General features: G+C 41.7%; 2 protein-coding genes across 2 annotated transcripts; both read right to left on the reverse strand.

Annotated features, from left to right (window-relative positions):
* Window positions 1-3,714: 3,714 nt before the first annotated feature.
* Window positions 3,715-26,905, reverse strand: LOC111073761 (5-hydroxytryptamine receptor 2A). Its single transcript, XM_022366245.2, has 8 exons — window positions 26,281-26,905; window positions 13,014-14,198; window positions 9,433-9,657; window positions 9,169-9,367; window positions 8,293-8,790; window positions 5,264-5,632; window positions 4,901-5,197; window positions 3,715-4,523 (listed from the first exon to the last, which is right to left on the reverse strand). The coding sequence occupies exons 2-8, from the start codon at window positions 14,077-14,079 to the stop codon at window positions 4,337-4,339; spliced, it is 2,841 nt and encodes a 946-aa protein (XP_022221937.2). The 5' UTR covers window positions 14,080-14,198; window positions 26,281-26,905; the 3' UTR covers window positions 3,715-4,336.
* LOC111073767 lies at window positions 21,452-22,318 on the reverse strand. Its single transcript, XM_022366258.2, has one exon. It carries the CDS (start codon window positions 22,232-22,234, stop codon window positions 21,647-21,649), a length of 588 nt encoding a protein of 195 aa, XP_022221950.1. The 5' UTR covers window positions 22,235-22,318; the 3' UTR covers window positions 21,452-21,646.
* Window positions 26,906-27,544: the final 639 nt, after the last annotated feature.

Here is a 27,544-nt window from a genome sequence, read left to right on the forward strand (position 1 = left end):
AGGCAATCCGCTAATTAACACAAAATGGTCATTTGTTTCGCCTGCTAATTGCCCTGCCCAGCCCTGCCCTGTCCAGGATGTGCATATTACACCTTCAGGAATTCCAGATGCTGGTAGGTAGCCTCTCCGTCATTAACCCTTTGTCGCCTGTCAGCTGTTTTGGCGAGCATTTAACAATTTATAAGTAATTAGGAAATGTTGCTTTAGCAGCGCCTAATTAGACAATTCAATTCCCAGTTTCGTAGAAATTATGAGGGAACAACCACCCGCCCCAACGACCTTTCTCCTATTTTATTTATTTTAGGGATCTTCTTTTTTTCTTACCTTAGGGTTTATCTGGGTTCAGAGCCCACCCCTTCTGCCTTTCGGCAACATGTTGCCAAATGGTATTCTATTCTTTTTTTCAGTCCCTCATGTTGACAGTGTCTACCAGGGTACTCCAATCCTATACCATCCAATTCGGGGCGCCGTTCACTTTGTTGCCATCAAAGTGAAGCCCTCAATTTGTCAGCGTTGGCAGCTGTGAATGGCTCTCGGGCTCTCCTGGCCTGGCTAAAGTAAGTAAATAACCTGGCCATCAGCGGGGGCCCCAACTTGAAGCTGTCGCGGACTTGAACTTGTGGGTGGTGGTAGGGTCCTGGGTCTCTTTCTAGCAACGTCTCCCCAGGCAAAAACCAATTTGACTAATCTGCGCAAAGCACACGAAAAAGGTGGCAAAGCCATGACTGGTCTTCGAGTCCTTCCATCCTTGTCCTTTTTCGGATTACAAGATGGAGGGGGTGGGAAGGGAGCGAAAAAACCCATTTTGCGGTAGTTGATTCGTTTGCCGAATGCCCAAGTTAAAACTACACAGTTGAGTGGTCCCATAACCTTTGCTCTCCCGATTTATACATAAATTCCAACCAGAGATTTGAGGCACATATTTACATTTGCCGTACTAATGATTAGAAGAAGAGATGGTTAAGGTGTTCTTCTCGAATGGGAGCTTACAAGCCAAATCCTTTTATCAATTACATACATGACTGGGGAAGACATTTGTGCGCGTAAGAGTATACGGTTTGGGCCACACGTGCAGCACTGACAGCAAACAGCAAACAATGAGTGCAAGAAAAACACAAGAATCGTGCCAAAATCAACAACAACAAAAAAAAAAAGCCAACTCAACCCGCTGTCCATCACGCATACGCCCTGTTGCCGATGTGTTGTTGATGTTTGGCTGCTTCCTGTGCTGCTGCTGCTACATTTGTTTGTACTATTTAGAGGCAGACACCCAAAAATCAGCCTTCACTTTGAAGTTTATGTTTAAGCACAGGGTATTTGTATGGATAGAAGGGTATGCGTTTTTTATGGTTCGTTTAAGCGCAGAGATCTCGAAGCTAGAGCTAAATATAATCGTAATTGTAGAGCTTTTTTATATGATTCCCAAGTATATTCTAATATTTCTTTGCCAGCATTTATTTCCTTGCTGCTTAGCCATTTGTGCTTTTTCATGCCGAAAATGCTGTCTGGAACACAAAATAACATTTACCCCAAATGACATTTCTATTGTAATGAGTGGAGAAACGCGACTCCTTCGCCGTTGCTTTCCCAGGCTCTGCCACACTTGGTTGCGGCTAATGAAGCGGTAAAGTGTTGAATGACAGTCTGTCTGTGGCACACCACAGCACACCACACACCACACACCACCAAATACATATATTATGAGTACGAGTATGCCTGAGTTAGGGTGTGTGTGTGTGGCATAATAAATAAGTTGAATGTCTTTCTTATGGAAAATGTGCTCGTATAAACGAACAATTGAGCGATCTCAGCATTTTTGTGCCTGTGATTTGTGTGTGGAAAGGCAGACAATAAAGCAGGCACACATTTAAATAAATTGTATTAAGCAGGAGGACCGAGAACCAACAAATTGCCAACCTTAAGATGTTAATCAACGCACTTAAAGCGCAGAAAAGAAAAGACAAGTGCATGCGGCAGGAGCTAGGAGCTCGTAGCTCTCTTTTCTCTAAGGAGGTAAAATGCCGGCGGTGCAATCAATTTCACGGTGAACCACAGACCTTGCTCTCTCTCTCTCAACTCTCAACTCTTGTGGCTATATCTGCTCTAAGCCATAAACAACCGTCAGTCAGTGGCAACTTAATTGTAAAAACACAACTTTGTTGTTGTCAGGCTCTGCTCTGCTCAGCCACTAGCTTCTGGCCTTGGCGACTGGCTTTCGTATCGCGTTAGCGGTCTTAGCCGCCTTCTGCTCGTGCTGGCTCTCCTACTGCAAGATATGCAACAGAGGGAATTTGTCAAGGCACTGGCAACTGCAACTTAAAGCAGTCTTCGGCACTCTGTTTCAGTTCCAGTGCCTTCTCCATCTCCGATTTCCGCTTCAGTTCACTTGACAAACCCACAGCAGCAACAAAAAAAAAGAGAGAGCATCAAATGGGGTAAGGAAAATCAAAAGAAAATGATTTTTTGGGGGCTGGTGAAAAACTTTCGTCCCATGAAAGCATTCGAATTGCATTAAATTCATGGCAATAGTGCAATTTTCATGGCATTTATGAGAGAACACAGGAACAACCACACGAGAGCCCAACCCCATCTACCATGAACCCCCGCATGCGATTATTGAAGCTGTATCCAAAGTTTTGGCATGGCTGTCAAGCATACCGATGTTCCATGTATGGGTTTTATCTCAAACTTGTGTACTCGTGTGGGTGTAAAGAGCAAAGGGGATAGTGAGCGAGGGAGCGAAAGAGAAAAGAAAGAGGGAGAGTGACAGAAGTTAGTGGGAGCTAGTGCGCTTGTGACGTAAAGCACTTAAGTCCCGCCTAACACTCACATATCTTGATTAGATACGCCCCAGGCAGGCCTGTGCTATTGGTCTCTCTCTCTCTCTCTGTTTCTGTCTGTTTACCCTCTCTGTCTTTCGGTTTGCGGCTCTGCAAATGCAACCGACGGCATTGTCATTCCGGTACTCTAAGCTCGGCTCCCACTCTCACAAAGGAGAGGGGAGGGAATTGTATGCCGGAATTGTTGCTGAAAGTAAACACATCCTGGAGTACAATATTAAGTGCATATTTGTTTGTCATTTCGTGTGGTGTCGGTGGTGGGAAACTTTGAAAAGGCCAAAGCCTTTGTTTCGATGTCCTGAGGCAAGTTTATCGGTGGGTGGGCTAAACTTTTCGCTATGAAATGTGCGGGCAGCAGCTGCTTAAAGGAATCTAATTCATTTGAGAGGTATGATATATAGATAAAGCTTGCTTCATCAGAGATTCTGTAGCTGCTCAGCATTGAAAATAATTGGCAATACTAAAAGAATAAAAGTTGGAGGAAACACAAAAGGAAACTTACATGTTTCATGTTTCCCAAAGATCTTTAGCAAAATAAGCTCCCAGTTTACTTAGCCAAAAAAACACCCCAAAACTACCTCATGGAACAAGAATTTCCACTCCACAACATCATTACCACTGGCAAAAAATTGAGTCATTCGAAAGAAAGAGAAAACATTCTTACAGAGAAATAGTATGTATATTTCCATTTAATGTATATTATATATCAAGTATTGCATTTAACATTAAACTTATACACTATATAGACTTACACAGACATACACAGGAAGAGGGAACTAATGGGGAACAGCAATGCTGCCTGGACATTGGAATAGGCATCGAGTGGGTAGGTTATGGAGGGGCTCATGAAATTGTATTCCGTACTAATCGAACTATCAACTAATCAAACTATTTAGAGGCTTAGCATTCTAATGACTAACAAACACAGCTGCTACACAGGTAATTTCAATAGGTTTCTCAATGCTTTTTCAACTCACTTAAGTTATACATTAATTTTAGTATTATTTTCCTTTAATGATTTATATTTATGTTTAGTTTAGGTTAGGCTTATCTCTACAAATACAGTGTGTTGTTGTTGCGTTGTTTAAAGCTAGAAAAGGTTTGGCATGGAAATGAAAACACAGGTACAGTCACTTCATCATAAAGCACACACTATCTAACTCTCTCTCTCTCTCTCACTCTCTATTCCTGTTGGTCTTTCTTCTTTCTCTATTTATCTCCTGCCCTCTGTCATACAATGATATGATGAGTTTTCTTTTAAGTTAAAGTTTTGTTATGTTTGCTTTTGCTGCAGGTACAAAAGCCATCAATTGTTGTCGCATTGATTGTGTGTTTGGAGTTTTGTTTAGTTCTGCATGCCTGCATCACCCTGTAGTTCGCTGCTAATAAGTACAGTTGCCTCAAACTGAAGCTAAGATTTCTGTTGTAGCTGCTTATAAATTCGTATTATTTTTTTATGGGGAGAGAAGACTGGTGGTGGGGTCCTCTCGTCTTCCTTAGCATTCGTCATCGTCGATTGTATAACCGCCCTGAAAATCACTCAGCGGCGTCGCATTCACGGTGGATGGCGTCATGAGTGGTGCGCCCTGAAAGGAGATGGCCAGCGGCAGAGCGGATGGGGCGCACAGGCTCAGGGCGCCGCGTCCTTCGGTCACAGAGCGATAGCGCAACGGACGACCGGAACTGCAAATGGATTGTAAATAAAAATTATATTAGTTTTCGTTTATAATAATGAAGCTATTGACCCTTAAATATTAATAGAGTTGAGGAAAACTTCCATTATTCTTAGAGGTTATCCAATATCCAGTATTTGAACAAAAATATTCCATATTAAATATCTCCCATTCTCTCAAATACCCCCTTAATCCTGCTGGACAATGCTCAATAATCCCTCTTCTTAATGGCTGGTCATTCATCTTGCATCCCCTTTTCGCTGCGCTACAGTCAAAGGAATACAAATACCCGAAAATCAATCATACGTCACGTTGCACATCAATTCCCCCAGCACAATGCACTCTACACAGCAATAAATTATGCCACAATGCCAAAAACAAACTTACCGCTCGCAATTGCATTTGAGCAGACGTATGAAGGCAGCCCGAAATGTCCGATTGAAGATGGTATAGATGATGGGATTAATCGTGGAGGAGACATAGCCCAGCCAGAGGCAGGTGTTGACCACATGCTCGGGCACCTGGCACTCCGGACAGGCGGCAAAAATGATGTTCAGTATGAAGAACGGGGACCAGCACAGCACAAAGGTGAAAAACACCAGACCCAGGACCTTGGTGGCCTTCTGCTCCGTGGCCACTGCATTGGCAGACAAACTGTTTCGTTTGCTGCGATTGTTGAGGAACCTAAGAGATAGAGAGAGATTCGATACAGTCATTATTTTAGGGATTTGTAATTTTTGTTTGACTCACCGCAAATTGAGTGTGGGCGTGGCCACACGATTTAAAGCGAATTTAAAGGGACGCAATTTGTGGCGCTGCTGTCGTTCATCAACAGGCTTCGCTGTGGGCATACCGTCCCTCACCTGCTCCAGGTGGTGATTGCTTCCTCCGCTTCCGTCTCCACCTCCGCCTCCGCTCTGGTTGTGGTTCTGTCCATGTCCCTGTATGGTGGATATGCTCACTGTGCTGGAGCCATTTCCACCGCCTCCAGGAGTTGTGCAGCTCGTTGTCGCAGCTGCTGTGCTATTGCCTCCGCCTCCAGCTCCATTGCCATTTGTTGGGTAACCCAATTGTGGCTGTGAGATGCTCACACGCACAGAGGCTCGTCGATTCGGATGGCTACGAGAAAGTGGAGAAGTGAGAGAAGGTTTGGGAGCAGGCAAAGTCGCATATTTAGATTGTTTTTTTTTTTTGTTTCTTTTAGCGAGTGTTTGATATTAGATTTGAGTCTTTTGATTGCTGGGGAGCCATCCCCGTTCCGACACCGAACTCAACAGTTGATAAAATTGACTTTTAATGTAATGAAGCAGCAGGAGGGAAGGGAGCGGGAAGCAAGCAACGGTACTGGAGCAGAGCATCAGAGTTGGTAGCCTTAGGAGCCAAATGTAATGACTTTCACTTTGCTCTCGGGGTTGAACCGAGACCCCTGAACCGACCCTGAACCATCAGGGATGGATCTCTGCTCCATGTGTATCCTCTGCCGGAGCTTAGGATCTGGCAATTTAGCTAAATGCTTTGTTTTTGGCAGATGGGCGAATGGAAATGGGTTTTCGGGAATGCGGAGACAAGTAGACTGCGGAGTGATGTATTAAAGTGGAGTTATGTTAGTGGCGCAAAAATAAAAATAAACGAATGAGAGCAATAGAAAGCCTTTAAGTAGGATTAAAGTGAATGAAACAAATTGAAACGAAAACCGAGTACAACAGAAATTGAACTAGGAAATGCTATTGATGCAAAGACAGCCACTAACGAGCGTTCCCCAAGAGAAGAAGAATGAAACTATAATCTATAAACTATAAATATTTATGCAAGCCAGAATGAGCAACGTAACTTAATGAAACGTTAATTTCGTAACCTAATGAAACGTACAACTTTCTTTGTTCTTCTTGTTCCACTTTCCAACTAAACTTCCTGCAGGACACAGAGCTGAATGCAACTTAAAACGATGTCAGAAAACTTAGCCCTTAGCTCTCAGCCCACTCGTTCGAACATCTCCAATGATGAATTTATAATTTGTGCCTTCATGGGGCAACTTTGTATCATTTGGATGACAGAAGTCAGGACATCGGAATAAGTGATCTCAACTCTCGGCGGGATGGGGCAACAAATGCATAGTGCAACTTTTTCTTTTGGAGGCCAGCCTATAATGTGACAGCTGCTTGGTTGGTTCTTTCTTGCAACTTTGCAACTGTTGCTGCCTCAGCGAATAAAATGTAAAGTTTTTCAATTTCTGCCAGCAGAAACAGCAGAAGCATTTAAATAAGCACCCGCCCAAGTGGCGTCAAATGTCCAACTAATAATTTGCAAGCTAAAGCGAAAAGTTTGTTCCTGTAACGCAAAAGTTGTCCAGTGTTGTCCCAGTGACTCAGGCCAGGGCAGGGCTCTACCTGCGCAGGCTCAAGGGGACACGGGGCTCATTAGGAATTCATATATTTATGCGCCAGCTTGTTCATCACATAATGCCAGAAAAAAGCAAGGTGCCTAAACGTGACATTCGTCAGTGGTGGCGGCGGCCCGTTTGAAGCCCCATTCACAGCCCCGGGGCGTGCTTAAGTCGAGGACTTACTTGGGTCTTGACTTTGGCTCTACGTAATTCTCCTCGTTCTCCTCCGCCACCGTCGGGCCTTGGGCTCTCTCTGGTTATGCTAAAATTCTGCTGACAACCGGCAAGCAAATGTCATTTGCAAATTTTTTCTGCCATTTTCGGTTGCACTTTACTTCCATCTTTCGGTTATTTCTTTTTTGTTGTTGTGGAGTTCTGGGCTACATTGTCGGGATGTGACATTCGTTTTTGGCGTTTCTTGTGGCTTCCCTTTTTGCATTTTATGTGCTATTTATTGTTGCATCAACAGCAAACACCAACAATGTGGCAAAGAAGGGAGCCCGGAGACCAGCTGAAGTGCTGCAAGTGCGACAAACCGTTTCGTGTTTGCATGTTTCCTTTTTTTTTCTGTTTGCTGTTTTCAGTTTCCCTCGCTGCACCGCATGACGTGTGAGTGATTTATGTTCAGGGCAAGGCTGGTGCAAATTATGTATACGCCATGTTGTGCGACAGCTTTTGAATGTGCATTTAATTGCAATAAGATGATTGTAATTGATTGTTTGGTAGCCAGCCCCCATATGGCGGCTACTTATGGTTGGAAAGGGACACGGGCTCCTCCTCTTTAAGCACAAAACTAATAGCCACAAAGTAGAGTTCCAGTAACAGAACAAAACATAATATCACTTGAGCCCAAAACCGAAGTCAAACAAGGAGCAAAAACCGCTTGGCACTTTGTACTATGTATTGTGAATTATGTTAATTTCCACAAGGAAAGTAGTCGGGAAAAACTTGGTCCAAATGGCGCCTTGAACCGTTTCCCCGGAACGAGAAGTGGTGTAAAACAAATCTAATAAATATAAAAGCTTTTGTATGCTCACGAGATAATAATCATGTGATTTTTTTTCTTGTTCCCCCTCTCTGTAGGGCGAGGCATTGATTGGGGAATTTCGGGTTTTTGTGGCTGAGATTTGTCATTGCCGATGGGTTCTGTCCGGTTAGACCGCAATGACTTTTAATTTCATGGATGATTTCGATTTGTGGTCGAGTCAGCATAGTACAGTGCTTGACCATAACTGTAGGATAGGACAGCAACAGAAAATCCAATTAAATGGTAAATGGTCATTTGCATAAGGCGTCACCGCACATCAATGCTGTGGAGTCGGGATGGGATGGCATGGCTTTGAATGGGAGGGGAAATTCTCACTCTAATTAATGCTATGTTGTCGCAACATCTTACCTGTCCATTAGATTGGGATTGCCGCCGTGTTTGCGCCAGAAGCTATTCGCCTGTGGCCTGCTGGCCCGTATTGAAGACCCGGCGGAGGTGCTACCGGAGCCGGGTGTTGACGAATGACGCAAGATGCCGCCGCCAGTAAAACGGAAACTGTTGCGACCACTTAGGCCACCTCTGGTGGCGACTCCTCCTCCTCCTCCAGTTCCGCTGCTACTGCCACCTCCCCCATTGGCCACATTGCGAAAGCTGACAGTCCCCATGCTGTGGCTGCTTGTCGTTCTCTGTTGCATCAAAGGACGCTCGGTGGCTTCCATGCTATTGTTTCCTCTTGTTCCACCTTCTGGATCTGAACCGGCACCAGCACCGGCACCTCTTGCATTGTTAAAATTTCGATTGCTGTCACTCATGGGCAGGAATTTGTTATTGCTGCTGCTGAAGCTGCTGTGCATCTGCAACTGTTGCTGGCTATGCTGCGGCCTTATGGTGAAGCGTCCACCCAGCCTATAAAAGCGAGAGAGAGACACGAAAAAGGGAGGTGGATCGATGAAGCCTGATTGAGTTAAGGCTAATTTGCAGCGCTTGGCCGGGCTTTGATTGCCCCTCTGTCAGTCAATCAGTGAATGCAAAAACTGCATCGTTTAAGGGAAGCACGAAAAAAACGAACAAAGGACGGAAATTTGGTTCCGCACAAGGAAAAGTTGTGCTGAAGAAGGATTCCATTCCCATCTTCATGTGGAATAATTGATGGATATCGATTGGCTGCTGGACAGCAAAAGGGAGTTTGATAATTAACATGAAAGTTGGGTTTTATTTCCTCTTTTCCATCTGCATCGGGTTTTAATTGTCTCTAGCACTGTCTCCCCCTTTACAGCTACTCACCTTCGAAACAATTCACTCTCTGGATGTTCGGCAGCAAAGCGGGCCTTCTTGCGCAGCAGTGGTATGGTCAGGGCATAGGTGGTGACCATCATTAGCATTGGTATATAGAAGGCCACCAGCGAACCAAACACAAAGAACGCCCGATTGTTGATGACACAGATATTCGGCTCCGGCATAATGTTCTTCTCATTGACCAAACCTGTACACAGGACACACAATAGATGGTCGTTATTAACTACTTAGTATGGGGGTGGCAATACTTACCCAAAACTGTAATCGAACTGGATACCATCATGGCCATCAGCCAAACAATGGCTATCTTAATGCCAGCCAAACGTTTTGTAGATCGATGCCGGGACCCAAGCGGATTCCGTATGCCCAGATAACGCCCTAGGCTGATGAAGCACATGTGCAGGATGCTCGATGAACAGGCCAGCACATCGCAGGTCACATAAATGTTGCACCAGGTAAAACCAAGTGGCCAATAGCCTACACAACAGAGGGGGCAAAACAGAGTTCAATTAAGTCAGTCAGAGGAAACCTTTCGTCATCAAACTGCCAGCACAAATCAAAGTTAAATTGAAACGGCATTGCTCGGAAAAACTCGTTAGAGAAACCATGAATGACAAAGTGAAATGTGGAAAATGGAATTGTTTATTGCGGTTTATGTGCATCCCATCCAAAGACCAAAGAGCCCCCAAATTGTGGTCGTCAGGACAACTGCTAGAGGTTGCGTGCAAAATTTGTAACGCTTGGATATGACAATTTGAAGGGCCTAGACAGGCAAATGAAAACCGAAGGGAAACTGTGTGATTTATGGATGGATAGTTTGATAGGAAACTCTTTAACTTTCAATCGAATTTTCTGAGCGAATATTTATTTTATTGAATGCTTGTATGATTAAACCAAAAGCAAAGTTTTAATTTGTATTTAGAAATATCCAACATATTTTGTTTCTAACCAATTTCCAGCTCAATTAAACAACATTCTTATATCAGCGATTCGTTTCCATTTCATTTCATTTCAGAGTCCGTTACAGACCACTCGACTGACTCATTCACCTTGACATCGATGGGGGCTGTGCGACAATCCTGGCAGGTCGAGCACTCAAAGGAGGGAATAGCAGAACACAGAACAAACTCAATTGCCGCTGCCCCAGTCGGGGATCTATTTACGAGTAGCTCTCTCTCTTTCTCCACTCTCAATGGCAAATTCCGTATTAATTAGTACAAATTGCGCTTAAATGCGTTGGGCGTTGGTGAACGTTGGTGAGCGTTGGGCTGGTTTTTACACGCTATTTGGCCAGAGACACACAGATACATGAGGGTCCTTGCCACACAACAAAAGCATATAGAATAGAAGCTGCAGGAGATGGAGGGCGAGGAATGGGCAGACCTTCATGTCGTATTTAGTTTTATATGCTTGTCTCTGACACAAACAGACGGACGAACAAAGAGACAGACAGGCAGACAACAGTGTGTGAGGAAGTGTGAGGGCTTTGTCAATGTATTTATTACGCATACGATATGTGGTACATTCGCTCAGCCCCTGAAGTGGTAGAAGGGCAGACATAAGTGCCTTAAATATATGTAAGAATATCTTGGAATTTAATGCGGAAATGGTCTGCCTCAGTGGTTATTTAAGTCGGCTGGAAAATATTGAAATTATCAAGAAATCATTTTCCATCCCTTTCCCAACGGAAATGTATCATTATTACTTGCTGCATCCCTTTCAGTTTGCTTTTTCTTTTGAAAAAAACTGAGTTTTGGAAGGGCTAAAGTAGCCTTAATCTTCAAGATATTGATAATTCCGACTACCAGGTATCCTAAGGTCTCAACGGAACCTGCCTCTTGTTTTTTATTTATCCAAAAACCACTCACTTTTGAAATCTATAAAATAATTTTTAATGTCTTTGGACTCCCCCAAAAAACAAAAGTTAGTGTGGCAATGGAAACTCAGACGGAGCAGAAAGCCAGACCGAAAGTCTAGCCTGAGTTTTCAACGAAAGTTCAAATGGCTTGGCAATGGGTGGGTGGAGGTCTAAGCCAACTACGATAGCACCGACTAAACAATAAGCAATGTTGATACAAACTAAAATCCACACAGAAGACCGCTGACTGGCTGGCTGACTGGATGACTGGCCCCATTTTCAGCTTAATTGTTGGGCCAGGCTCTTGGCCAGGCTAAAACCACACTTAAGGCTTTTAGTTACATTTAGTTTACTGTTGTCGTCTACTTCTCAGCGAGGCAAACGGAACAGAACAATACTCGCCAAAAAATACACACACACACACACAAATATAACAGACCTTGTCTCAGCCCTGGGCTTTTGGGCCCTGAGCCACGCAAAGTGGCATAATAAAAGGCAAAAATAAAAAAAAAACTGTTGCACAAAATGTGGCGTGGCCGAAGTGCAGCAAAAATAAACAGTAAGCTCATGGAAAATAAAAGATTAAGACCGGATGCATTTTGGAAGGAAAAACTTTAAACAGTTGCATTTGATTCGAAGTCATTCCATTGGGATCTTACTATAAACTTTATTTGGACTTAGTATGGTCCCATTTAAAGTGCCTTAAAGTCGAATTAGAGCTTGGAGAATACATTGATATATTAGAATAATTTAGCGACCACTCCTTATGTAATTTTAATAATGATTTAAGTCTGTTTTCCATTCGAAGTTTGCTTCATTTTCTACCAAGACTAAAGCTGCTTTTAGAATAGCTCTCCTTCTCTATCCCTGCTCTCCCTGCTACGTATACTCGGTTCTCCCAGCATTTCCCCCCCTGATAATGGCCAGTACCTAAAAGTAGACTTTACATAAATAAAATGTCAGCACACAGTGACTAAACTAATGCGCTCTATGAGCAAAATGAATTTTCCCCTAATGTTGTTAATGTGCTTGGACTGGCACTCAATCCATTTACATGCGATGGGTTCTGGTTATGCTTCTGGTTGTGCTTCTGGTTCTCGTTCTGGTTGTGGGTTTGGGGTTCTGGTTGGGGATCTGTGCGATGAATGTACGTACATACGTTTAATTTATGCAAACGTTTGATCTGTTTATGCTACGTTGGGTTCGTTCCCTTTCCAGGGTTGGCTGCTGCTAGGAGTAAGGACTTTGTTTTGAGGTTTTATCAGTGTCATATGCAAATTACCCAGAGTTTGAATATGTTGACCGAACATTTTACATATTAAACAAGCAATGAGAAGGGATTTTTCATCAACAGACAAGGTTTTTTCTCTATATTAGAAAAAAGAGAATATCATTGAAGGCTAAAGGAAGGAAAATAAATTATTTAACTGCTCAAGTGATCTTCAGGGAAATGAATTTGTATTTTCCCACTCAAGTTTTTGCAGCTGCTGCTAAGGGGGAATAATAAAAACCGCGAAAAAAGAAAAAATAAATTCTTAATTCAAACATCAGCCAACGCGGAAAGTCACGCGTTTGTCATTCTAGTTTGTTGCTTCTGGCACAGCTTCTGGGCTCTCGCCTCTCAGCTTTTGCCACTGCTGCATTTTGCTGTAAGTGAGCCAAAGCGGAAGCAGCCAACGAGGCTAACAACTCATGACAATGGCTCTGAGCGGGAGTGGTGGTGATTGGGGGCGTAGATGGGGCGTAGAGGAAATGGCGTCGAAATAATTCATGTGCAAATGCATTAGCCGCTGACTTGCATTGCCACTTGATTGCTGAAGAACACTCGAAGAAAAGGGATGATTGAGTGGGAAGATACTTGAATAGAGGAAAGGAAGGAGAGGGGGTTTGGAAAGCAAACAGAATAGATATACCACAAGAATAGTTTGATGGCAAGAAAAATCAAATAGGAAAAAGGAAATTTCCGTTTACTCACCCAAAAACGCTGGTATCGCTCCCATGGGCATCACAAACAGACTGACCAACAGATCGGCTATGGCCAGCGAGAAGAGAAAATAGTTGGTTACATTCTGAAGCTTGCGATCCAATGCGACGGCCAGGCACACGAGAATGTTGCCCAGTCCCCCGGCAAAGATGAAGAATACCACAAACAGGAAGAGCCAATCGTAGCCATGGGGACTATAGTCTAGAAAGCTCTTTGAGATTACAATGTCAGTGGAGGTGGTGCTGGCTGCCGTTGTTGCGGTTGTGGTCAGGGCGGTGTAGTTGGAGAGAATCATATCCAGGCTGGTGCTGGTGCTGCTGCTGCCATTGATGAGGCTGAAAGTGTCGTTGGCAGGGCCCATTACATCGCTTAGGTTGAGAAAGGACCAGAGACCGTCCACCTGTCCGTTGCCCAGCTCAATTTGAAAGTCACCGCTGGTGAAGGCATCCAATAGACTATCGCCTGAGCCCTGCTCTCCCTCCAACCGCTCCCGCTCCCTCTGCTGCATGTGGCATTGAAATGTGCCCTGCTCTTGGCCCACCTCACAGAGGAGCTCATCCTCAACCTCATTCCCTTCCGTACTGTTCCTGCTGCAGTTAGAACTATAACTAACTGTATCACTCGCATTATCACTGAGGGCCTCGTTGATTGCCAGTCGAAATTGCTCATACGCCTCGTGGACCAATCGCAACAGTCGTGCATTTAGCCTCGACGTGCAGGCCTCCGCCTCTGGCTCCCATCCCATGCCATGGCAAGTATAGAATGCTGTCTGCTCGGCCCGATTGAATGTCTGCTTGGTGCACTGGAATGTATAGCTGCTGCTGCTGTTGATGAGGATGTTGCTGCTGCTGCTGTTGCTGCTGTTGCTGGTGGGTGGGATATCTGGATAGCTGGTAGCCTGATACGCTTCGCAGTTAATAAACGGCTGCCAGACCTCAGGCAAAGCCGCCTCTTCCAGGCGACAATTGAAAGTGCTCGGTGTGAATGTTGCTCCTCCTGTTGTTGCCGCTGCTGATGGTGTCGTTGGTCCATGACCAGAGTCGCTTTGCATCTCCATTTCATTCTAAAGCTGTGCGGCTCACTTGACCACAACAACAGCTGTCTGGAATTGCTGTTGTTGTTCTCCCTTCTGCTGCTGTTGCTTTCTTTGCTTTCTTTTTAGTGCTAAAGGATTGCCTGCAAAAATAGTTGAAGCCAATCATTAAATTACATATATATAGACACTGAGGCTTACAAGTTTGCTGACATTTAAAGTACTTTAAACCTTTCATAAATGAACTTATAAGGCTTGTAAAAAGAAGACTTTTTTCTTCCGAAAGTGGCCCAAGGCTTTACAGTAAAGCGTAAGAAAGTAAGAGCAAATATTTACACTTTCGGTTGAGTAAAGAAAATGTATGAAAATAACAAAGAAGAACATGTTTTAATGCAAGATTTAAGCACAAATATTTGCATCTGTAGTTAAGTAAAAAAAATGGTCTCAGGCACAATAGTTGCTGTACTCGAAATCTGTCAAAACTAAAGAAGAATAATTTAAAACGATACATAGGGATATAGGGATTAAAAGTGTGGTTTACTCCATTTATAATATTTGTATATATGTATATGTTGATTAATTATACAAGAAAAAAATGTTTATTTGCAGCCTCAACCAACTTTTTTAGTGATATTTTCCGCAGGGAATTAGTGGCCAACTTTTCACAGAGTTGCTTAATTAGTCACACAAGTAAAAAAAAGTAGAGGAAAAAGCTGAAAAAACGAAATGAAAATGCCCCCACCGAGCTGTAGCAGCCATATTATCAAATATGTTTTTGTTTGGACTGTCAATAGTCGACAGCTGACGAGTTGAGCTCAATGGGATGCATCATGGGATGCGGATGCGCCTCCTACTGCTCCTCCCATTTCTGATTCTGATGATGATGCTGTTGATGACTGTGACTATAGCGATGGCAGTGTCAACATGGTGGTGCTGCTGACTCGAATTTGAATTCGCTTGAAATGCCACAGCCAACAAAAGGTCCTACGCTCGCCATCACGCTGTCTGCCTTTGAGACACCCTCTTCTACAGTGTGTCAGGCGCCAGCCTTCACCAAAGCTTTTGTATGGGCATCACTCCCACGCCTAAAATGGCTTTTCTTTTCCTGTGTATTTCGTTCGCTTTTCACAAGAAAAAATACGCGTATGCTGCTGTCCCTGCTGTCCCTGCTGTTCTGATAATGAGACTCACACTTGTGGAAAGTTAATTAAAAATGCACTAGAGCTTAAAGATTGCGCTGCATTTGGTTAACTTTTTGCATGGCCAAACAAATTTAAATTATGCCCCAAAAACTTTGACAACGAATTGCCTGAAAATATTGTCACGCGACAGGCATACAAGGTCCATGTCCCTCAGTATGTTGTTCAATCAAAATCTCTATATAATTTTTTGTGCAGTGGCATTGCCTGGGGAACAGGAGATCGCGGCCGGAAAAAGTGCAAGAACTGCAGGCAAGTGATTTGGCCAATCAACCGCAACAGTGGAGGGATTTTATGGTAGTGCCATTACAGTCACCAACGGACCTTCAACCACAAAACCACACACACACACACGCATCCGCAATGCTGCCACCATTTGCATTTTTTGGCGTGTGGTGCAAAATGAGAAATTTTTTTTCTTTGCTTGACAAAAATGAAAATAAATGGGTTGCATTTCGCTTTGTTTTGGCCCTCAAGCTCACGCTTTCATTGTCAGGTAATGCAGGTAATGCGATTTTAGATGGTGCTATGAAATATTTATATATACATTTTTATGGGATTATTTCAGCGGTTTTTGGTTCGAGGTGTTGTAGAAAACTATTTCATTGCGTTAGAAGCAGTTTTATTCATACAAAATTCGCTCTCTTGCAGTTCTTTCTAAAAGACTACTTCATTCCCCCTTAGAGTGCCTCTTATTTCGCTGAAATCTCTTTCTTTTTTCGCGTCAGCCATGAGAACATATCTCTAGTGGATGTCTGTTACGCCCGACACTCAATGCAACCTTTGACTAAACTCTTCGGGCACTCTCCACACCCTCAGGGCACTCGTTCTTCGGTCCGCTGAGGATGGCACTAGAAGCGCGTACCACCGCTGGTTATTTTTTTTTTTTTCAGAGCGCAGTAATTTTTGGTTTTGGTTTGCTCTATGATTTCCAGCCCCTGGCAGCGTGGGAGGTTAGTTTTCGATTAGATTTGTCGCCTGGGTAACGTCAAACCGATCCAGTCCCCGAAGTGGGACAGCCACCATACAGAGAGAAAGAGTAAGAGGGAGAGAAATAGAGAGAGAGAGAGAGAGAGAGAGAGACTATGGCAATGGGAGGAGATATATGTAAGGTGGGACCAGGAATCCCTTATGCATATGAAATGCGCTTTGACAGTGCACTTTGCCGACTTAATTTGAGTGGCGACTCACACAACGGCTGAGGCATCTCTCTCCCCCGCTGTTCCATATCCATATCCACCTTTTGCATTCTCATGCCTTGAGAGGCTTTAATGATGTCGCTGCAATTTAAAGTCGAGCCCCAGCTTCAGCTCCAGCTCGCGGGCACGGGGAAGTCCCTATAATGACAGTCAACAATTTTTCCCTTCACATATGTGTGTATCTGTGTGTTTTTGTGTGGGAGAGGGATACAATTCTGTGCAGACAGCGTAGGACCAGGCCGAGTGCCATAATTAAAGTCTCTGTTTGCAAAAAAAATAATAATGTCGTTCGGGGGGCCGTCGCCAAAACAAATCTTTACACAATGCCAGGAAGCAAAAAGAGGTTAAAGACTGTAAGAAATGAATAACTAAAGAACTGTCCAACAATATTAGAAACCGCTGTATATTTGGGGAATGGGTTTAAAGCTGCAAAAAATATGCCTTTGCGTATACTTAATATGATACTTCATATTAAAATTCACTCAATTTCAATCTCAATTTTTCATTCATATACCCTTTTTGCAGCACACACTGCACATTATTTGATATACGACAAAACTAGAATTAAAGCCACAACAAACAATGACAGAAAAACTTGTTTCAGTGCCAACTTTATTGGACCATGACAGCCACGAGCAAACATTGAATGCAAAACTACAATAAAAGCAGGAAAAATAATATTTGCTTGTAATTCAATATTTGTCTTATGGCTTATGTGTCTCGAGCGCACCGCACCACACCGCTCTGATGACTGATGAGCAAAGAGTATCGATTAAAAGTGGAATACAACTCGTACTCGTAGTCGTAGTCGTACTGCCCCCAGTGATCTGTGACTAACAACCTGGTCTCTATATCTTATTATTTATATTCTACTGCTACAAATGATTGACCAACTGTATTAACATTGTTTCTATTGTTCGAGTTACTGTTGCCTGTCGGCACTCGTGGGTGAGGTTTAACTTGCGGTTATTTATGCAATTAATTATTAACAGGCCGTTGCATTTTGCTGCATCTCTTTCACACTTTTTCTGTGGTTTATAATTTCACTTTATTTATAGAGAAATACATTTGATGTTTAGGTTTACTGAATTCGTATACTGTTTCGTGTGACCAAGTGGGCGTATCGTATGGTATCACAAATAAATTAATTGCAACACACTTCTGCTGGCCCTGGCTGTAACAGAACACGTTTTGGCACCCGCTGACACACACAAAAGATGATCCAGAAAAGAAGGCAATTTAATTGGAAGTGGTTCTGGTCTGAGTGATTTGTCAAAAGTGTCGTTGCTCCAGTCGTCTTCCTAAGCCACCACTCCACCCATTCCCCATCATCAATTACAGCATGTCCGACAATCAAGTGGCCGACAAGAATTTTCGGCGAGAAAACTTCATTAAGCGGTTTCTTCGTTGGCCTACGGCTATAGTACTCACACCCCCCACACACACACACAAATGAACAGCGAAATTCTCGTAGATGAGTAAGAGTACGAAGGGCGCAGGAAAATGGTTAAGGAAGAGGTTCCGTCCCCGTACTGCTGGCCATCTCGCCTGGTATGCAGTTAATGAAGAGAAATGGCCAAAAGTGTTTTATAAATGTTTGCCCTTCGAATTGCTTTGGCTTTGCCATGAGAGCATAAAGACTATGGGTTGGGGTTTGGAGATGCAATAAAAATCGAACTCTAATGTTATGGATTTTAAAAAAAAGTTGACTTCCTGCGATTGTTCGCTTGAATTTTTCCCACTTTCTGTATGAATGGGAGCCTGACATTCATGTCTTTCTTTAGAGGTAGAGTATCTGCCATTCCTCTATACAACGTTCAATGAATTTTTAATGTTGTTCTTTTGCTATTGCTCCAGCATATTGCTTCCTGTGGTTGTTGCTGCTGCTGCTGCTGCTCTTTGGTGTCTGGGCTGGCGTTTGCGGTTGTTTTTTGCGGAAGTGTGCATCAATAAATTTTCGTTTTTTACGTGTTGGTATTTTCGGTATTTTGGGTATTTTTTCGGTCCATCGCACCACACGCATTTTCCTAATAACTTGTAGGCTTTAATGACGATGCCAGTACTAAGATATGGAACAAATTCCCATCTCCCCAAATAAGTATACGCATATAGAGGCAGATATATGCCTGGCCATTAATCTGGCTGTCTGGCGACCACCGAAATGTAAATGAACAGAAAGAGTGCAATAAAGTTGAACGGTTGAAGATATTCTCTCTTGAAATATGCCAGGCACGTTGCAAACCGACAACGAAACCGAAACAAATGAACCCAAAAACGCGGCGACAAATAAGTGGCGCAGAATAAAAGAAAGATTTGGCTTGTGCAACGTGCATTGAACCTGCCAGAGGAATAAAGAGAGAGAGGGAGATATAAAGCTCTGTTTTGGCAGTGCAAGGATTATGAGAATGAATTGCAAACAAAACGTGGATTTTCCACTGCATATTTTAACAAATGAAATCATATTTTTGGTATTGTACCCTGCAGAGTAGAGCTCGTGGGTGTATGTGATTCAAGCAGATAAAATAATCAATAAAGTACATATATATTGACATTTGTGACATCGTCGTAGAGTTTCAAACTTATTTAACAAAATTTCGTAGCCAACTTGCGTATAAATACTTCGATGGTCAGTGTAGTGTGAGAAGAGGGTAACTTATAGCCGTAACGTTCGCCTTTAGCATCACTTTTATCTAAAACTGTCCAAGCATTAGTCACAGATAAAGTAAATTAAAATAAACATATTTTATTGGTGCATATTTCAATTGGTTTCACTTTTTCGCAATCAATTTCCACACAACTGTGGAAACTGCTGCCAATCAGCCAGAAATACGAGTACCACATATAGAAAATCTACATGGAAATTGCATTTAAAATGCGACTGCTGGGCGACACTGACAGCTCTCAACTATTTGCCTGGTTTATCCAATAGCTCAATCAAAAACGCATCAGATATCGCTTGGCGAACGATTCTGTCATTGGGCGCTAATAGCCGGCTGCCACTTGACCTCGCAGCCACTTAACTCTAGAGGGAACGATGAGGTTTGTGTGTCATCGAGAGACTCAAATGAAAGGTTCTCTCGTATTCACTTTTCTTGGCTTGAATTAAATTTGCATAAATAATTGCAAAACTATTCTGTGTTTGCTCTAGGTGTGCGATGCTGATTTAATGTTCAAAATCCAATTTCCCCAAAACGGGAAACAACATCATTAAGAACTTCTGGCATTCCGGCTATGCTATGTGAGAAAATTTGTTCAGCAGATTTATGGCGGAATGTGTAAGGCCCAAAATGATTATATATACTCGTATGTGTGTGAAAAATCAGTAAAAATGAGTCGCTTCTGGGGACGCGACTCTACTTATACCCGCACTCAGTCAGTATATACATTTTGAGCATATGATTATTTAGAATTGTAGAATGAAAAAAAAATTTTTTTTTGCTGCATCTGCTATCTACATCTACAATGTATATTCTACATCTAACATGTAGATTGTACATGTTCCATTTAGATTCTACATCTCCTCCGCTAGGGGTTGCTCGCGCACTGAACGCGGCAGAGTGTGCGAGCGAGAAAGAGATAGGTAACGGGTCTCTTGCAGGGGGCGGTGGAGGAACCAACAGAAAATTAATTTCTTCATTCTGGCTATAATTATGATCCGATCTAATTCAGATTCGGCAATCTGGTAGCTATGGTCATTCTCTACCATACTTAGTTTAGTTTAGTTTAGTTCTATCGTACCTTTAAAAATGTGCCTGCCACAGATTTTCGTTCTTTGTGGGGGCGGAAGGGGGCGGGGCGAAATTTTTAAATACACTTGTAGCAGTGTGATATCACATGAGTCTGGAAACCAAATTTGGTTTCTCTAGCTCTTATAGTCTCTGAGATCCAGGCGCTCATCGAGACGGACAGACGGACGGACGGACAGACGGACGGACAGACGGACAGACGGACATAGCTATATCGACTCGGCTATTGATGCTGATCAAGAATATATATACTTTATGGGGTCGGAAACGTTTCCTTCTCTGCGTTGCACACATCCACTTTTACCAAAAATCTAATATACCCCTTAACTCTTTTTTGAGTACGGGTAAAATAAGCAGAAACAACTATGGCCTCCCGCAAGAAGTTAGAAGATGATTTAGGGCCTTGCCATTGCATTTGGAATTTATTTTTGTGTGTAAGAAAGTTTTGTGCCTAACCAGAAGAAGGAATACTCTTAGGATAGGGTTTTTTTTTGTAATGTAGACTTTAATTCTGATACTGATACTTGTCTTCAAACCTCATCTTAATTTTAAAATGTAGCACATATACTTTCCAAAGCGAAAGCAAACCCAACTTTCAACTTAAAAACATTCATAAGGTGGCTTCCATGCACTGAGAGTATAAATCCGTATATCCTATGGCCACAGAGGCAGAGCCCTCGTCCTGTTTGTGCCCTCAGCCGTTTCATTTTGTAGGTGGAAAGTGCAAGTTGCACTAATGCACATTGAGCCAGACATTGTGGCGCAAAGTAGTTCAAGGCTCGCCGCAGCCGCAGAGCCAAGTCTCGTCCTTTGCCAAAACCTGGTACTGCACTTGTCTCTTCTCCCAGTCAGGGGCCGGGCCACTCACTTAGGAGAGCATTTTCACCTGAGATGCGTTTAAAATGTCAGGTATGAAAAGCTTCAAGTCGCTTCTGTACTGAAACATTGCGCATACGTCACGTTGTGCACAGAAATAGTTATACATAAGCAAACAGCCAGACAGCGAGAGCCAGAGAGAGAAAGACAGAGGTAGAGTGAAAGAAACCAACGCGTGTTTGTTTTTTATTTATGCACATTTCACTTTTTGGCTTTCATTTCAGCCATGTTGTTGTCATTCATTTGTTTGACAACGTATTGTGTTTGCTGGCAATCAGCCAAGGCTAATAAAAGAACGGCCTACACGTCGGGCATAAGCCAAATAAAATTATTCTCAACCGACTGCAACTAATTTGCGTTGAATTAAGCCAATTGCTTGCGTTTAACACATTTTATTTAAAATTAAATAGAACTGATGCGAGTATAATTGAAGTCATCTGTGCAATGTGGTGTTTGGTTGGTCAAATTTATGTGTTCAGCTATAATTAATATGATTGAATGTGATTGGACAGTGTTTTGGCATCAATAGTCGGAATATGTCAGGGACTTGCATCGTTCTTGGTCTGTTCTCTTAATCCAAAAATGTCTCCGAGCTGTTCTCCTTATTAGCTCCGATCTGTACAAGCTCTTTGGGCACCCGAGACGATTTCGGCTTCGTATCTTTCGGTTCCAGCTTTGAGATTGCTTTGAAGTGGTTGGTAAAAATGAATGAATGATACTGCTTGGCCAGCGGTTCACACTGGAGGGTCTCGTAGGGATTCTCCCTGTAGCAAGTGGTCAGTTGCTTCTCCATCTCGTTGATTTCGCCTTCGATATCCTGCGACCACTTCACCTGGGTACCAAAGATCTCTTTTACACGCTTCAATGATTCTTCGAATTGGGCCTCCTCCATCTCCATTGCGCGCTTTCTCCAGGGCCAGGCCACTTGTTCCACCTCCGGATCATCCTTCGACTGGTACTCCAAAGTGGATGGAGCATCACCCGAACTGGAAGCCGACAGGGACTGCTTTTTGCACTGCTCGCATAGGGCAGATCGTTTTGGAGTCTTTTCCATTTCCTCCCTGGCCTGGTCAAGGCGCTCCAGCACCTCACGAGTGACTTGGAATGGATGGGGATTGACCATTTCTGCAGACTGAGGCTTACTATTAGTAGCACCCATTTTTTGAATATATGTTGTTTAACTTTTCTGTTATAATTTATACGAGTCTTAGTTACTGATTAAAAACTCTATGGTGGAAAGACTAAATAAAACATCGAGTAATGAATTTATGCCAGGGGGTATGCCTCCTATGAGAGTTGTTACCTCATTAGAGATTTGTATCTATTTTAAAAAGAGGTTGGCAGATGCTTTACAGCTGTGCCATTGCATATTGAATGCATTTTCGTGTCAAAGAAAGTTTCTGCATGCCAACAAGTTTGAATACTAAAGGATTTTAGAAGTAGTGAAAAGTTTACCGGGAAAGTTTTGTCTCCAAAGTTGTTTTGAATAAGACTTTAAAATGTTTTGCTAGAAGTGAATGACTTCTCACTAAGAAGTGTATCCAACATGCATTGTATGATGGTTCTTAGCTGAGTAATACTTAAATTTCATTTCCGCATCGCATTAGGCTCTTAATCGTTTGTCTTTGAAGAGCATCCCATCTTCGTTGCAACAGAAACCGTTTCCATTTCAAATTAAGCATCCATAGTCTGTTGTTACATATGTTCTGTGACGCGTTTGAATAATGAAAACTTTTGCAGCCATATAAGGTTGCATCGTGCCCCTGTCTCTGTCTCTGCCTCATGCCTCATGCCTCGTGTCCCATGCTCTTCCCCAGACAGACTCCCTCGTTGGCGGTGTCTTAATTGTGCTGTCAATCATTTTGCATATTTGCACAAATCCAACGGAGAAAAAAAAGGAAACACAAATGAGCGCGAAAAAAAGTGAAATAAAATAAAATGAAAATGTTTGATGGCCAGCGGAAACACACAACAAATTGTGATGGGAAATGAATTTAAATACAAGTATATGGAAAATAAGGAGGCTGAACGAAATGACAAATCATGGGAAACCTGCTGACGGGCAGCAGCAAGAGGTCGCAATTATTGAATAATTTATTGTTAATATTTATTGATTGTTGATGCTCGATTGCTCGTGATTGCAATTTACACAGCGGCCAATTAAATGATAAGCCATCAATTAGCCAAAAGGCAGGCGTACCCGTACATACTCGTATATCTTTCAACTACCCGTTTGACATAAGAATGTTTGAACGATTGCTCAAAGTCAGCAGCAGGCAAGACGATTAATTGCTGGCGTCAGTTCACCGATCAAACGGATAGATAGATGTCTGAAGCATAGGGCCAGACCGGCACCACAACACCAACCCCAACCCCACAGACAACTTGTTGTTTTGGCATTTCAGAAATGCCCAACTAAAACACATTTTTGCTGTTAAACAAATTAACAAGATGAAAATGTTCTATAAAAAAACAAAGGGAGAATACAAATTCTAAAATAAAAACTACCGGGATATATATTTCATAAATACCATAACTAATGTATAAAAATTGTATCCCTTAGATTTTAAAGCTATTTGATTTTTGTAAAGTATTAAATAACCATTTTAGAATAATTTAGATTCTATTTCTTAGACAAAGATTTCAAGGTTTATGTTTGCTATATCAAATCAGCCTATTCATTAAGATAATATCAACAGATTTTTTGTTGATATAATAAATATTATAATATATAATTTAATAAGAAAATTAAATTACACGGTACACAACACTTCCAATCTTCAGGCCGTTTTTTCTCCATTTGTTTGTTCTGAATTTATGCATCCGATTTTTGATTGGATCTAACTTGAAAGTTTATAGAAAAGTTGTTTGGGGCATTAAATTTTTTGCACCTCTGGGGAACAGTCATAAAATATACCACTTTATTTTAAGGCGATTATATAGTCAAATCATAAGGCTATGGATATGGAAGGGGATGGTGTGGGGTATTGCCATGAATGAATTTAAATTGAATGCAATATCCACGCTCTGGGCTCAAAATTGTGCTTGGTTTTTTTGTTCAATTGTTTCAGATTGCGTACATATATACGTACACACATAAATCTATAACGAGTACAAATATCTTTGGATAAATAGAATGGAATGAGGCCCCCGGGAGAGATAAATGCTGATACTTGTGCTTGAATTTATTTATTTTTGCTTGCCGCACGCCCCAGTCTACCATGAAGACGATGATGGGATGGTCAAAATATTTAAGAAATTTGATTGCCATATAAAATATGGTTTGTGTTGATTGAATCTTGATATACGTACAAGTAGGTCCATGCGGACATGCCTGATCGATAGCCATATGAGCAATGTAAATTTTGCAGTTGAAAGACATGAATATATCCATCAATAAATTGTGGAAAGTGTTTTTGTAAATCAGTTTTGCATTTGTGTATCGGCGATAAACAAAAGTAGATAATAAATGGAACAAGATCTACTGAAGTGAATAAAAAATACAAAACATATGGAATGAATGAATGAAAGAATAAATAAATGAAAAAAAAATTAAAAAGAAATTTTGTGAATAACGAAAATAAATTTATAAATGTTGATTACAGTTTTCTATACTATACTTATTCAAATTAAAGCAAGCCATTAACGATATCCTTGAGACTAAGACCCATCCACTAACCCATCTTTCGCACCTATTTCATTGCTTAAATCTGTACCTTTACCCAAACCCCTATAATAATGTCCCGCACTTGAGCCAAAAGTGTGATAACTTTGCTGCCTGTTGCTGACAGACCTCTAAAGCGGGCACAAAACAGACTCAAAGCTGGCTTAAACAGTCTCATACATGGCTCAAGCACCTCAAGAAAAGTTAGAAAAGCGACAAAACAAAATAGAATTACTTTCAGGTAATCAGCGGCAGTTTATGTTCATTTGGTCCACTAAACTTTTACGGCCGTTCCACTTATCTCGCAGAATTTGTCTACGGGTCCCACACGAAAATGGCATTCGCTTCATCTTAATGACAGCTGTGGTCCTGATAGCAGGATCTGTCTGTCCCTAGATCTAGGCATAATTTCGGCCATGTCTTTTATGTCTCATTAAAAGTTTACGCACATCAGCAGGAGCTACTGCTGCTGGAGCAACAGTAGCAAAAAAGCCTAATAGTTTAATTTCCTGACAAGCGACCAAAAAAGAAAAACAAATGAACATGAAAAGGTGGAAAGGTGCAATAGGAAAACCCTAGGTACTAGGAGGGAAATGAAAACAAAAGGTAACCGAAAACAAAGAGAAATGGAAAACATTTGGTTTTCGGTTTCTTGGCAATAAATCTTATTTTTCCCTTTTTGCTGACATGTGAGTAATCATGTGTGAGTCGGTCCACAAAAGGTTTTTGGGGGGTTAGATCTGTGATACGGGATACGCAAAAGGAAGGACGGATACCGTTGAGGTACGGACCTAACTTTAAGTTAATTTTCTTCGTTTCGTTTCGCTTTGATCCCTCTCAAAAAATTGTATTCCTTGGGCGGTTTTCCCCATTTGTCATTTCGCTGTGTGACTTACTGGAAATTGTTCTTTTTAATGCTATTTGCTTTTCATTAGTAATCGTGTTCGTGAAAATTTACATTTAATTACATAATGAGAGAGCTGGGGTGGGCACCTTTTTTTTACACGAATTTAGCTTTGCTTTGATTTCCGGCGGTTCTTCCTTCCACACACTGTTTTCGTTTTCCATTTGGTAATGCGAAGAGGAACACCTATATCTTACACCTGCAAAAGCCCTTGAAGCTATTTTTTAAAATTAATTTTCATTTGCATGAAACCATTGCGTGCCGTGTTTTCTTTGTATTTAACTTATTGTTCCGTTTTAGCTTAATTAAACTAGCACGAAACGTGTCGGGCGTTTAGCTTTAACAATAGAAATCTAGGCGGCAACTAAAGAAAACTACGAAAATGGGTTTTTCGGGCAAATGAAACTTCCTTTGACGAAATTCTGGGAAGTTCGAGGCAGCCCGCAAACTTCATTCAAATTGGTGACAATAGAAAATTGGGTGAAAGGGTTTTAAGGTTTAAAAGGTAAAATTTCTTAAAAAATAGTTTTTAATCAAAGGTGTTCTAATTTCTTCCTCTACCTTTACTTCTGATGAAGTAATAAGTGCACAAAATAAAATCAAAAGACGACATTGATCTACCAAATCCACAGCCTACCTTTTTATAGATTCCAATGATCGCAAATTGTGGCTTAAAAGAACTTCTCACAATGAAAAATGTTAGATTCCTTTGATAAATATTGATGGATGATTGTTAAAATTTAACTTTAATCTCTCTACAAAAGCACAAACTCTGATGACACACGTGTTTGAAAAATATTTTCTCATTATTTTTGTATTTGCATTCGGTTTTTATTCATACTTTTTTATTTTGTTTTTGTTTTTTTCAGCAGTAATTTGTTGTTGATTTTTCATTTATTTATGGAAAGAACTGCAGTTGACAGATGCCGCCGAATGGCAAACAAACATTTTGCACATATGTATATAGGTACGTATTTCCCCATCTCATTATTAAGTTTTGCTCACAAAACACACATTTATTTTAATATTTTATCAACCATGAAAGGTGTGGATAATTGGTTAAACTATTTAACACTTAACGATCGATCAGCTTATTTTAGAATAATTTTTATATTTTTGTTGTAATATTAATTCAATAATTTTTTTTGAACTGTGAGACGAGTATTTGTATTTCGATATTTATAATGAACTTTGATCTTTGTTCGAATAATTTTTTTGTTTTGTGCGGGAGGAGCACTCTTTTCGTGGCGAACGCAACGCGGCAAAATTTCAAAACAAACTGATTGTGCGAATTTTCCAAACTGGTCCACTGGGCCTGAAAAGTAAGTGGAAAACAGTCGCAGCCGAAGCTGCTGTCGGCGTTGGCGTCAGCTTCACGCTCTCTTGATGCGTCTCTCTCACTCTCTGGTGTGCTCTCTGATGGGAAAACAGTGGGAAATTCTCCTGACTTTGTTTGGGAAATTTTTCATAGAGACTGACGCCGCTTTTCTTGTCGTCCTCTAGGGTGTCCGAGGGGAATGGTGCGGTTCTGTTGCCGGGTTAGATGATGGCCACGTGCTGTCAACATTCGGTACGTGCCGCTGCTATTGCTCTCTGCCTCTCTTTACCCTGAATTCGTGCGTATTTTATGAATGAATTATATACAGAATAGCAGAAAAATAATCATTAGTTGTTAGATGGGAGAACCTATGGAGGAGGTCTTCAATGGGTGGTCGATAGGAGTGCCATTAATTAAGGTATGACTCAATTGAATAGTTTTAAGATTTTTATTTAATGAGCTTTAACTACAAATTTTTACAATATTTTCCTTGGAACTAGTCGAACTAAAATCAGCACCATTTCTGTTCCGTTTTTCTGCCTATTCTTCGTTTTCTTCGTCTTATTTTGCTCTTTTTTATGTA

Source organism: Drosophila obscura, unplaced genomic scaffold (genome assembly GCF_018151105.1).
Source record: "Drosophila obscura isolate BZ-5 IFL unplaced genomic scaffold, ASM1815110v1 contig_4, whole genome shotgun sequence".
Classification (NCBI taxonomy): domain Eukaryota; kingdom Metazoa; phylum Arthropoda; class Insecta; order Diptera; family Drosophilidae; genus Drosophila; species Drosophila obscura.

What these genes read in the sequence shown, in the direction of transcription:
- LOC111073761 (XM_022366245.2), bottom strand. Translation starts at nt 14,079, where the DNA reads ATGGAGATGCAAAGCGACTCTGGTCATGGACCAACGACACCATCAGCA. An exon ending in ACGCCCACACTCAATTTGCG is followed by an intron (nt 5,198 to 5,263) that starts GTGAGTCAAACA and finishes TCTATCTCTTAG; the next exon opens with GTTCCTCAACAATCGCAGCA. An exon ending in CTCAAATGCAATTGCGAGCG is followed by an intron (nt 4,524 to 4,900) that starts GTAAGTTTGTTT and finishes ATCCATTTGCAG; the next exon opens with TTCCGGTCGTCCGTTGCGCT.
- LOC111073767 (XM_022366258.2), bottom strand. Translation starts at nt 22,234, where the DNA reads ATGGGTGCTACTAATAGTAAGCCTCAGTCTGCAGAAATGGTCAATCCC.